This window comes from Fonsecaea multimorphosa (genome assembly GCF_000836435.1).
Source record: "Fonsecaea multimorphosa CBS 102226 unplaced genomic scaffold supercont1.1, whole genome shotgun sequence".
Classification (NCBI taxonomy): domain Eukaryota; kingdom Fungi; phylum Ascomycota; class Eurotiomycetes; order Chaetothyriales; family Herpotrichiellaceae; genus Fonsecaea; species Fonsecaea multimorphosa.
The window spans coordinates 953,229-965,283 of record NW_015971635.1 but is presented as its reverse complement, the minus strand read 5'-3'; the positions used below and the strand labels follow the sequence as shown (position 1 = coordinate 965,283).

Below are 12,055 nucleotides of genomic sequence, written 5' to 3'. Positions count from 1 at the left end.
TAAAGCACCAGAACACTTGTCTCGTGATTTGAAGCGTCGTCTGGCCTCCATCATGAATGGCGATACTAACGGCCATTCGGAGGCTAACATCGACCGTTATCTGACGCGCAATGTCTTGGATCAGTTCCTTCTCAACGGCAATGTCGTTGTGATTACTGGAGGTGGCAGAGGGATCGGCCTTGCTCTGGCATTCGCCGTTGCCGAGGCCGGTGGACTGGTCGCCATCGTTGATGCCCTGCCAGAGCCGCACGAGCATTACACGCAGCTATTGAAGATCTCGCCCAAGTCCAAGTTCTATCGGTTCGCCATCTCCATCGCTTCTTGACGAATATCGACGAGTGTGTACTGACCGTTATGGCAGGTCCGATGTCACCGACTTCAACCGGTTGAAAGGGACATTCGAGAGTATCGTTGCTGACTTTGGCCGGATTGATGGTTTGTAAGTCGAACACACTACGGATCACTCCGTCCGGCGTTATGGGCTGATGCGGGTGATTGATCGCAGAGTGACCGCCGCCGGAGTATGCTTCGACAATCGCTTTCTAGATAAGACTCCCGACAGCGTGGTGCGAACTTTCTCCATCAATGTTTTTGGGACTTTCTTCGCAACGCAACTAGCCGTCGCACGAATGGTTCAACAACCCCGAAAACCCAATGCTTCGGGTGCTGGCTCCATTGTGATGATTGCATCTGTGGCGGCACACCAATCCAGCAATCACCAGTTCACGAGCGACTACTGTTCTAGCAAGGGGGCGGTCGTGTCTCTGAAGAGTCAATTGGCTGTTGAGCTCTCCAAAGACGGGATTCGCGTCAATTGTATTTCGCCAGGGTGCGTACATGACATCTCGCTGCCAGCTCTCGAAATGCCATTGCCTATTGGCAAACTGGCCTCGTACTAATTAACCTGTTAACACATGCGCATATAGATATATCAACACTGACACCCTCGTCAATTATGGCAAGCTTCATCCGAAGGTTGCTGAGGTTGCTGTGACAGAGCCTCCTGCCCATCGCATGGGAGACAGAAGCGAACTCAAGGGCGCCGCTGTGTACCTTTTGAGCGAGGCGAGCTCTTACATGAGCGGCTCTGAGATGCTGGTCACTGGAGCACTACATGTTGGTCGCTACTGGGATGGAAGTTGACGGGCCTATTGGCCACTGTAGATCGCCTGTAGCTCTCATCAACCAATACAAGAATCTTCTCTGTGGTTCCTTTCGTAGTCCTGTGAGTACTTCTTTTGAGTCGAATGGCGATCGGAGCACGTTTGGTAGCTGCCAGATGGTATTTGTGTTGCGGCTGGCAATTGGTACAATGATGGTGGACGTGACACGACTTTTGAAAGCTACTACCTGAACTATAGGTTGCTGTAGACTTTACATCTGCTACTCACTTGGGTCGAGAACCCCGGATTGCACTACAGGAGTCGGCTCATCTTCCATGCGTCAACCAAAGGGTAGCCGGTATCGGCTATATGACATTTTCTCCAACATCCCATCTGGGTTTGACGTCTTCCCAGGGCCTTTCGAGGCCCGTATAGACCGTCAGAATACAGCAATCGCGCATGGGGGGCTCGCCACTCCGCCCTTGACGTGCAGAGGAGCACTGGTGAAGAAGAACGACCACCGGCCATGCCGTTCGCAAGCTACTGCCAAACGTTCCAAGTCCCAGAGCTCTCCCAGTGGTGTCCCCCACCAGACAAGCGACCAGTTGTGGAAGCTGTAGTCCCTGGCCGGAGACGGCGGCCATGCTTCAAATGCCACTGTATCGCCAACATGGGCCGCAAAGTGCTGGTCGTACATCCACCGAACAGTTTCCTCGTCCGCGGCTACCCCGATGGCCGGTTTACCTATACCGAACGTGCAGGCTTCCCGCTCTTTGGAACTCGCTTCATTGTGACGCTTAACGTAGCCTGAACGAATCATCAAGATGTCACCCTGCCTAGGCACCGTGCCTTGATCCTTGAGGGCGGTCTGGAGGTCTTCCAGCGGGATCTCATGCCGCGTCCACGGATCCGGGGCTTGCCCATCTCTCCTCTCGTAAAATCTGACCTGATTGTTTGTCAGTCGGTCCAATCATCCCCCCAGAACACCCAGTTGAAGAGTGAGAAAAAAGAAGTTTACCATGTCCACCAAGATGCCTCGACCGACAATGCCGCCCCTCTCGCACCAGTCTGGACCCGAGGTTTTAGTTTTTATTCTGCCAAAAACATGGGTGTCTCGTTTTCGGATGGAACTCACTATGTGTTCCGTTCGTGGTAGATCGGCTCGCCTCCTCATAAGTCAGGCCGTTGTAGAACACATTGCGACCATTGCCGTAGCCGTCCTAGAGAATGGCAATGAGTCGCGGTGAATCGAACAATCTCGTCGCGGAAAAATGCCACCTGTGACTTACATGTTTCAGTCCGTCCCACTGCGAGCCGCTCTGTGTATTCATGTGGATTTCGTCATCAAAGCCACATATGCCGAGGGGTTTGTGGTCGATGATCTTGTGCTCAAAGCGTTTGCGATTGTACCCCGGGAACTCTTGATTATGTAGCGGCCAGTCAAGTTGGACATGATGTCCTGTCTGAATTTCCTTGCTGGCCTCTCTTACCACGGAGGTAGTGAGGAGATTAATGGCTTTGGGATGGGTCAATTGATGTCATACTTGGTTTTGTGAAGAAAGATTGCTTACCCCCTACTTCATCCTTTTTCCCATATCGATCGTAAAAGCCCCAGAGGCAGCCTTGCGGGGTGTTGGGAACCAGCGGCAATTCACTAAATTTTGGGAAAATATATGAATGTTCCAAGTCCATCGCAAGTGTGGTTTGTACGTGAGGAACTCTCCATCTGTTCACGATAAAATCATCGTAGCGCTTTGATACTGTATCCTGCAGAGCTGACGGAATGAAAAGCCCGCCCGTATGTAGACGAACATAACCGGTATACACCTCCTCTTAGACAGCCTACTTGGGGGAATTAATGTTAATCTCGATGGCCCAGCAGAAGGGGGTTTCACATTTTCCTTCGAATAGCAAGGATAGGGAAACCTCTGGGCTTGTGATTTCGTTGGGGTATAGCCGGGCCCTCTAAAGTTCATTGCGGCGAACTTTGTATTTGGACTTATAGTCAACTATTCTGTTGCGGGATGATCTTGTTAGAAGCGAGATGAGTAGACTACTTGATGTCAATTGTACGCTTACTACCCACAATCATACCAGAAGTCATCCATGTGCGTCTCCCACCACCTAAAATGCTCTGCTATTGCATTCCTAGACTTGGATCTGTCAAGCCCAAAGAACCTGAAAAGATGGGAAAATCTACAAAATTCGACAACGCGCCTCCGTCTTGCGTCATGTCGAGAAAGGTGGACAGGGTTGGGAGAGTATTCCCGAAGTCATCCACAAACTCGTCGGCGTGCAGAGCACCTGTGGAAGACTCACCCGTCGCTACCCAGCTAGGGTCGTTCTGCCTGTCGCTTGGAAGGCCGAGACGCCCGACCAGATGGTCGAACAGACGGAGGATCCAAGGTGAAGCGTCCCAGGTTTCCAAGACTGTATGCCACAGCATCTGACAAGCGGATAATGCCGCTCTCCCATGCTGCGCGGTCATCAGCTCAGAAGCCTTCATCTGTGTAAACATTACTGCCTCCGCCAGGAACACGCCTTGGAATGTTTCATGTGGGATACATAGAGGGCTCGACTTGGCGTATATCGTGTACACGAGGCAAGTAATATTCCTGGCTGCGATCTCGGGCGAAGGAATCGACCTTTTCAATAAGGGATTTTCTTGGGTAGTAGACGCCAAACCACCCATGGGCGGTTGGTCTTGGTGGAGGAGTATCAAATGGTGGTTGTAAGATGTGCAGAGGCATAACACAAAGACGTCTAGGTTTGCATCACCATCCACCCACTGCAGCTCCTCAGGCAACTCATGGCGCCAGCGCAGCAGTTTGTCGTACAGAACGGCAGCTCTCGACTGCAGTCTACCGGGTCTAAATCGAGTGTTCACGATATCTTTGACGATGAGCGATAACCGTGACATGTGGATTTGGTAGAGACCGAACGCGGTTCGTAATGGATGCGATTTGAACTCGGCGCTCCGCATATCTTCCTCGAAATCCTCTGGCACCAAGGGCTCTATGTCGACCTGTTCTTGGTTGATCCGAAACGGGCGCCCAACCAGGCTTTGGCAGTGAGCGTCCCTGTTGACGAGAGTCCACCATAGCCTCTTCAATAGACTCCTGTCAGAAACATCCATATCAGCATTGGCCATCGACCGATGAATCCCAAGAGACTCTGCGATCGTCACGGCCGTGCCGATCCAGCTGAAATAGTTCCAATGGTTGGTCGGCCCTCCGCCCCAAAATGTCATGTAGACGGCACTCTGTAGCTGCACAATCTTGTCGGTCTCGTACCCAACTTCAAAAAGCGCTTTGGCTTTGCGGTAGGATGCTAACCTTGCGTCAAGCCGTGAAAGAAATCCGGCACGGTGGATGAGGGCGAGGTCGCAAAATGTCGCAGCAATTGAGCAGACAGCATGCAATAGCATGGCCGGGACCTCATCGGCCTCATACTGTCGAATAAATTCTTGTCGATTGACTATTGGATACAGGGGATACACTCGTCCCAAGTACGTCGTTACCAATGCATCGAGCATATCAGCATCAGGGAACGTGAATGCACCCTTTGCTTTGAGGTACGCGATATCTTCTGGCCGCATATGCGAGGGATATCGCTGTCCCGATGGCTCTTCTACCACCGAGGACTCGGAAACAGGCGGTCCGGGATGATGCAGGCGCGTTCTTCCGCCTTCATTCACCTCTTCAAGAACCATGCCTAATGGGAATGACTCGCCTAGATAGGTGATGGAGCATTTGTCGAGAGCGGCCTTCTGGTTATGTGAAAGATTGTCAAAGAGCCCGTCAAACATCGTGGTCCAGGAAGGTTCCCGATGAGATGATTCCGGACGTGTCGTCGCGAGGTCCAATACCGGAGAGTTGGTGGCATCGTCGCCAGATGCGGGCGAGGTGGCACGGCGGTCCAGTGGCGATGCGGCAGAGTTGAGACCTCTGCCACCACGATTGATTCCTCTCGATACCATAGTCCCTGGCACTGGGTCGGGATTCCGTGAAGGTTGGTGGTCTGCATACTGTTCTTCGGTCGTTGCTTCGGTCGTTGCTTCGGCCGCGACAAATCGTTGGTAATCTGTATCTCGAGGCACAGCCGTACTGCAAGGAATGCAAGAACGCACCCTTTCCGCTTGTTGATGCCTCGCCCGTCGGGATCCTGCTCGAATGTAGGTACCCTTGTTCGAAGGCATCAAGCTGCATTCACTATTCTCGGCCTGTTGACATCCGGTGCAGGGCATACCGCCCTCAATGGCATCGCACTTGATTCTCTTAACATGACACCTCTTGCAAGCACGCGCCGCGCGGCAACGCACGCCTTCGCCGGCGGCCATATCTTTGCAACCGATAGGAAGCTCTTAAGAGCATCAATCCAAGGGTGAGAGGCAGCGAAAATTCAGATTCCAAGTTTGTCCTTGGACTCGACCAAAGCGCGGCGTGGATTGGACAGCACGGGCCCGGGAAAGTCCCAGGGCACTACAACACAATACGACTACTCTCCCTGAAGTCCTCGGTCCGCCAGATTGCGGGGTGCAGCACCTCGGTGGACTCTTATTGAGCAGGGTAGTTTCACGTGTAGTAGCGCCGACTGTACAGGGCGCGCTCCTGCGCAAGGGTTATTGCATTCAGTACTACTACACGTTAAACTACCTACCCTGCTCAACAAGACTCCACTGAGACTGTCATGCTGACTAGTGTTCAGGCCACCCGTCACGGCATCATCTCAAATGAGACCCTGGCCACAAACTTCCCTCGCAGGGCCTTTGGTGGCAAAAAGGGGCCGGCTATGTGGTGTAAATAGCCGGCACGAGGCCAATCCCCCCATCGCTCGTTTATATAGCCGGGTCCCCAATTCAGGGTCTGCTCTTTCGACTGGCTCGCTACTCAGCCGTGGTCTAGGTTGCGAATTTGATCTAAAATTGACTTCAATTTGCGAGAAGTCTGGCCTCGGAAGCCAAGTAAAGGTCCGTCGTACTGGTCAACGGGATGATTCTGAGGCCAGCCTGCCGTCCATTGAGCAAGTAGAATTTTGGTTTGTTCTTCGACCTGTCTGGTTTAATCTGATGAGATGACGCACTTGACAAGACCTTCGGGCTTCTGTAGCACGACTTCAAATGCTTTGGCCGCCTCGGTAAGTTCAAAGCGGTGTGTTGCCAGTGACTTTACGTTCAGGCGACCAGAAGCAAGCAGAGCGATGGCGGTTTCAAAGGTATTCGCATATCTCCAGAGCCCCAACAAGTCCACTTCCCGTTTCGCGGCCGCTCCCACATCAATCGATTGCAACGGGCTTCCCATTCCGACCAAGACCACCTTGCCGCCCGGTGCTGTGCAATGGATGCCTACATTGACACATGTTTCGACTCCGGTGCACTCAAAAACCCTATCCGCTAGTTCAAATCCGGGTTGACTGAGTATATCCTGGGCCGTGCGTGCAAATATCTCTGCCTTGGAGAGGTCCTGCACTTGACTCGGCGGCATCAGCCCGACGTGGTCGGCAAGCTTGTGAGTCTTTGCATAGTCGAGCCGAGATTGGTCGATGTCCACCATACAAATTCTCGACGCGCCAGAGAGCTGCGCTACACTGGCGCAAAGGAGCCCGATCGCACCAGCTCCTAAGATCATCACGGATTGCCCGGCTCGAAATCCAGAACGGCGCACTGCGTGCATAGCAACTGAGAGGGGTTCGACCAAAGCTCCTTCTGTGAATGTGAGACTCTCAGGTAGTCGATGTACAAAACTTGCTGGGTGATTGTAGACCTGCTGGAGAGATCCTTGGACAGGCGGATCTGCGGTCGCCGAACCGGTAAACCTGAGGTTGGGACACAGATTGTATATCCCTTCCTTGCACTGCTTACAGCCGCCGCAAGGTCGCTGTGGTTCAATTGCCACTCGATCCCCGATTGTGATAGAGGTCACGTCTTTGCCCACGGCAACAACCTCGCCAGCAGCCTCATGTCCGAGGACCAACGGCTTTCGGACGACGTAGTTCCCGTTCCGACCATGCTCATAGTAGTGAATATCCGTCCCGCAAATTCCTGTGGCTCGTGGTCGAATCTGCACCTCGTTTGCACCTGGCGTGGGAGTGTCGACCGTCTCCAGTCGAAGGTCCTGCGCGCCATAAAGCACCATGGCCTGGTGCCTGTGTCCGGAACTCATAGTGGCCACTTCTGAGAAATGGTGCCGGTAGGGTTAGTAGTAGAGGCACAGGACTGGTCGTGGGACACTCTGCACTTATTATATCTTTGTGTTCCCGAGGCCAGCCCCCTCCTAAACAGTGGACGGGATTGCCAATCGAGCTGGACATTCCGCAGTATTCATCATGAGGTTACCGAAGGGTTGGAGAGTACCCGGCCGGACAACTCTTTAGCCTATACCCGAAGCTCTAGCCTTCTCACTCCAGGGAAAGGATGACCGACGCCGCAGAGCGATACAAACGCAGTGGTTCAGGCACCAAGTTAGTCTCAGATTCAAGCCGCGCAATGCAACGTGTTTCAACTATGAAGTGCGTGAATTTTGCAGATACGAGTCACAACTACTACCTAGAAACCCAGTTTGTAGAGTGCCGATAGGGACTGCACCAGAGCAGGAGAGAAGTGCCAGGCCACCTCTGCCAGACAACCAACACCAAGAACGCTTGCGGCGAGCTTCCACAGCGGATGGATTGGATGGGTACCTCTGCCGCCGGAGATGGTATAATCCTTCCATACGGGCCAGTACAAGCGGTACCAGAACATCCACGTAGTGTCAAAATAGTTTGTCGTGTTTCTGCCTCGGCCATCACGATTCCAATTCACACAATTGGCACTCCATACCATCGTCTGTAACTTCCTCTGGACGTGGTTCGCGTCCAGCGTCTCAGCGGAATCCTTGATGTCTATGACTTTGAAGTGCCCGGCGAGTACCGGCTGAATCACCGTCTTGATGATGAATTCTACCTGGACTTCGTCTGTATAGATAACCGAGTTATGTGCCGGGAAGGCATTCGGCCCAAAGACGATTCCGAAGTTGGGAAATCCACTGACGAACGTACCCTTATAAGCCTGAGCACCGCGGGTTTCCTTCCAGTGTTCTGATAGTGTCTTGCCGTTGCGTCCCGTCAGCTTGATTGGGGACAGGAATTCCTGCATATTGTATCCCGTCGACAAGACGATGGCATCAACGTCAATTGTCCTCTTACTCGTTCGGAGTCCCGTCTCAGTGATCTCAATGATTCTCTCCGTGGTGAGTTCAAGATTAGGGCTATGCAAGCATTCGAGCCACCCAGGGTTGAAAACGCGACGCTTACACCCGAGTGGGAAATCTGGAATAAGGATTTTGTGGTATTTGGCCGGCGCCATTTTCTTCATGTACGCGATGGTCTCTCGCGTTGCAGCTTCACGAGCTGCCACGGCGTGTTTAGTGTCCGAAGTGTAGAGTTCGTGTAAGGCATCAGTTGTTTTCCAAAGATAGAACCGATAGAGCCGTTGCCATAAAGGCAAATACTTGAAGCACAGCTTTTGGAAAGCTGAGAACTCTTTGTTGGGTCGCTCGTTGATCCATTGGGGTGATCGTTGAAACTGGTAGACATACGCGGCGTCGTTAACCACGTATGGCACCAATTGCGCCGCCGAGCAGCCGTTCCCAATCACGGCCACTCGCCGGCCCTTCAGGTTATAGTCGTGGTTCCATCTGGCCGAGTGCCAAATGGCGCCTTTAAATTTCTCATACCCAGGAATATCGCAGGGTTTGGGATATGACTGGACGCCGCAGCCAGAGACCAGAAATTCTGCCTTTTTCGAGTATTGATATTCTGTTTCGAGATCGACGAGCTGAACTTCCCATACCGCCTCTTCTTCTATCCACGCTGCTTCGACAACTTTGGTGTTCAAAACGAAGTGGTCGCGAATGTCGAACTTATCCACAGTGTCCTCCATATACTGAAGAATCTCCCGTTGATCGGCGAACCGTCGGGACCAGTTGGGATTGAGGTTGAAGGAGAAGGAGTATAGGTGTGAGTCCACATCGCAGCCGACTCCAGGATACGTGTTCGTACGCCAGACGCCGCCAATTCCAGCTTCTTTCTCATAGGCGATGAAGTTCTTAAAGCCCAACTGAGTCTTCAATTTCACTCCGAGTGCAATTGCAGCCACGCCGCCTCCAATGATGATCAATCGTGGTTCGGGGTTGGCCATTTTCGACGCGAATGGGTATAGGTAAAGAGATTCGATGCCAATGTTCTGTTTATACTATCTAGAGCAGGATCAAAATATAAAGTCTAACTCACCTAGGCCCTGTGTAACGAGCGCGCGTGCCAGATGATGCTGATCATACTGCCTATATGCTGTTGTGTTGCCGATAGCTGTCACTAGCCCACCGTCTCTTATTCCTTTAACTACAGAATCGGAGATTTCAAAGCCATAGTGGCAAAACACGTGAGGCAAGCTGGCCTGATCTATGTGTAGGCGTCGAAAAAAAAGGACTGCCGACATGGCCGGCTATCAAGGACGTGGGTATATGCAACACTCCACGGTGCTCGGATAGGTCGAATCCTCGGTTGGATCGACTTGGTTAGCGATACCCGGTGGGAAGGTGTTTATGGCTTGGAGTTTGTGGGGAGGTAGCTTCAGAATGTCAATGGCGATGACACGTCCGGTATAACAATAAATCCATCAAGGAGCCTACGGATATCTCGCTCGGTAGACCAAATGCAAAAATGAGTGTCTCGTCGATGGTTAACGGAGTGAGCGCCCACGAAATCCCCTTTCAGGCCGAGTCGGGGCGAGTTCATGACGACGACCAGCATGCTGTCCGTGAGATCCGCAAGTTGGTGATCGATTGCTGCAGACAGAATGGTGGTGGTCATGGAGGATCGGCCATTTCTATGGCACCCTTGGCCGTTGCGCTGTGGCGACACACGATGCGGTATAGTCCTCAAAATCCAGAGTGGTTTGACCGCGACAGATTTGTGCTTTCCAATGGGCACGCCGCAATCCTCCTGTACGTAATGCTTCACGTCACTGGATATGTTGGCATGACGCTGGAAGAATTGAAAATGTACGCGAACCCAAAGACCGTCGACCCTCAGACAGGGACATGGAAGGAGACTCTATGTCACGGTCATCCAGAAATCGAGGTCCCTGGTGTCGAAGTTACCACAGGGCCACTAGGCCAGGGGATCGCAAATGCCGTCGGGTTGGCCATAGCATCGAAGCAGCTCGCTGCTACGTACAACAGAGAAGGCTACGACATCATCACGTCGCGCATTTTCTGTACCACTGGCGACGGTTGTCTTCAAGAAGGTGTTGCGCAGGAAGCAATAGCCGTCGCTGGACATCTGAAACTCGACAACCTCATCCTATGCTACGACAACAACGCTGTCACATGTGACGGACCTCTTGAGTGGATAGTATCTGAAGACACCAATGCCAAAATGCGCGCGTTAGGATGGCAAGTGATTGACGTCTTCGGCGGTGACAGCGCTGTGGACGACATCGTCGCCGCCCTCCAACTGGCTCGGGCACCTAGTCCCGATAGAAAACCGACATTCATCAATATTCGCACAACTATCGGCTTTGGGACATCTACGGCGGGGACCTTCAAATCTCACCATGGAACTTATACCGACGATGATGCCGCACTCTTTGCCGAGAGCTCGAACACACCAAGCCACTATCTCGAAAAACTCCAAGGCATATTTCAGTTGGTGCTCATCTAATGGCGCATCAATGGAAAGAGCGTGGAACAACAAGTTGGAGAAATATTGCCAAACATTTCCAGAGCTCGGGGAGCAATTAACGAAGCGGATGCGAGGAGAGCTCGAATTCGAGCATCTTTTGACATCGATGCAAGTCCCGGCGACTGTCCAAGCCACGAGAACATTCAATGGACAAGTCTTCAACACGCTTCTCGACCGTGTGCCTAGTCTCATGGCTGGGGGAGCAGATCTGTGGAATTCAAATCAACTTGGCGACCAGTCACATCGCATATTTGACAGTGTCAATCGACAAGGCAGGGTTATCAGATATGGCATTCGCGAACATGCAATGGCAGCCATCTCGAACGGGCTCGCGGCGTATTGCCACCAGATGATAGTCCCAATTACTGCCACTTTCTTCATGTTCTACTTGTACGCAGCGCCAGGTGTGAGGATGGGCGTCCTCAGTGGATTAAAGGTCATCCATATCGCCACGCACGACTCGATCGCCGAAGGACAAAATGGGCCAACTCACCAGCCCGTCGAGTTGGATTCACTGTTTCGAGCCATGCCAAACCTACTTTACCTTCGGCCTGCCGATGCTGAAGAAGTAATCGGGGCATGGCTTGTGGCACTCTCGGTGAAAAACCGGTCTGTGATGCTGTCGCTCGCAAGAGATCCAGCGCCCGCGGTGGTGCCCTCTACGAGTCGATTCAAGGTTGCGCAGGGTGGGTATGTTGTCGTTGAGAAAGCAAGGGCCCTCGTAACACTCGTGTCTTGTGGATCGGATCTGCCACATGCTGTTGCCGCTGCGGCCAAGCTCTCCGCCAGCAATATACCAACCAGAGTTGTGAGCATGTCTAGTATTGATTTGTTCGAGCAACAGGATGAATCATACAAGGTCTCTGTTCTGTCGGCTTGCAGGCACATCATTTCTGTAGAGGCATATGTGTCCACTACTTGGGCACGTTACTGCACGGCATCGGTGGCAATGAGCTCGTTTGGTTATAGTGGGAGCGGCCCAGCGAATATGGCACGCTTCGGGCTGGACATGGACGGAATTGTACGTAAAGTCAAGGCGCATGTGGAGAGTGACCCAGACTTGCTCAAGGCACGATGGAGGCTCCTAGTATAGGTCATGGCGGAGACAGTCGGTTTCTGTTTGCGCAGCAATAGTATCCTCTCCAGCAATAGTACCCTCTCCAGCAACAGTACCCTCTCCAGCAATAGTACCCTCTCCAGCAACAGTACCCTCTCCAGCAATAGTACCCTCT

At 52.5% G+C, this 12,055-nt stretch overlaps 7 protein-coding genes across 7 annotated transcripts; 3 read left to right on the top strand and 4 right to left on the bottom strand.

The window, feature by feature from the left end:
- Positions 1 to 52: 52 nt before the first annotated feature.
- Positions 53 to 1,143, top strand: Z520_00369 (uncharacterized protein; the record flags this gene model as incomplete). Its single annotated transcript, XM_016770890.1, has 4 exons — positions 53 to 300; positions 362 to 439; positions 506 to 829; positions 927 to 1,143. 4 exons carry the CDS (start codon positions 53 to 55, stop codon positions 1,141 to 1,143), a joined length of 867 nt encoding a protein of 288 aa, XP_016637800.1.
- A 399-nt stretch (positions 1,144 to 1,542) lies between these two features.
- On the bottom strand, positions 1,543 to 2,795 carry Z520_00368 (uncharacterized protein; the record flags this gene model as incomplete). The annotated part of the gene is made up of 5 exons (XM_016770889.1): positions 1,543 to 2,049; positions 2,122 to 2,171; positions 2,239 to 2,323; positions 2,393 to 2,619; positions 2,675 to 2,795. 5 exons carry the CDS (start codon positions 2,793 to 2,795, stop codon positions 1,543 to 1,545), a joined length of 990 nt encoding a protein of 329 aa, XP_016637799.1.
- Positions 2,796 to 3,240: 445 nt separating this feature from the next.
- On the bottom strand, positions 3,241 to 5,442 carry Z520_00367 (uncharacterized protein; the record flags this gene model as incomplete). Its single annotated transcript, XM_016770888.1, has 1 exon — positions 3,241 to 5,442. The coding sequence occupies one exon, from the start codon at positions 5,440 to 5,442 to the stop codon at positions 3,241 to 3,243; it is 2,202 nt and encodes a 733-aa protein (XP_016637798.1).
- A 721-nt stretch (positions 5,443 to 6,163) lies between these two features.
- Positions 6,164 to 7,264, bottom strand: Z520_00366 (uncharacterized protein; the record flags this gene model as incomplete). The annotated part of the gene is made up of 1 exon (XM_016770887.1): positions 6,164 to 7,264. The coding sequence occupies one exon, from the start codon at positions 7,262 to 7,264 to the stop codon at positions 6,164 to 6,166; it is 1,101 nt and encodes a 366-aa protein (XP_016637797.1).
- Positions 7,265 to 7,647: 383 nt separating this feature from the next.
- Positions 7,648 to 9,279, bottom strand: Z520_00365 (uncharacterized protein; the record flags this gene model as incomplete). The annotated part of the gene is made up of 1 exon (XM_016770886.1): positions 7,648 to 9,279. One exon carries the CDS (start codon positions 9,277 to 9,279, stop codon positions 7,648 to 7,650), a length of 1,632 nt encoding a protein of 543 aa, XP_016637796.1.
- Positions 9,280 to 9,800: 521 nt separating this feature from the next.
- Positions 9,801 to 10,802, top strand: Z520_00364 (uncharacterized protein; the record flags this gene model as incomplete). Its single annotated transcript, XM_016770885.1, has 1 exon — positions 9,801 to 10,802. The coding sequence occupies one exon, from the start codon at positions 9,801 to 9,803 to the stop codon at positions 10,800 to 10,802; it is 1,002 nt and encodes a 333-aa protein (XP_016637795.1).
- Positions 10,803 to 10,812: 10 nt separating this feature from the next.
- Positions 10,813 to 11,916, top strand: Z520_00363 (uncharacterized protein; the record flags this gene model as incomplete). Its single annotated transcript, XM_016770884.1, has 1 exon — positions 10,813 to 11,916. The coding sequence occupies one exon, from the start codon at positions 10,813 to 10,815 to the stop codon at positions 11,914 to 11,916; it is 1,104 nt and encodes a 367-aa protein (XP_016637794.1).
- Positions 11,917 to 12,055: the final 139 nt, after the last annotated feature.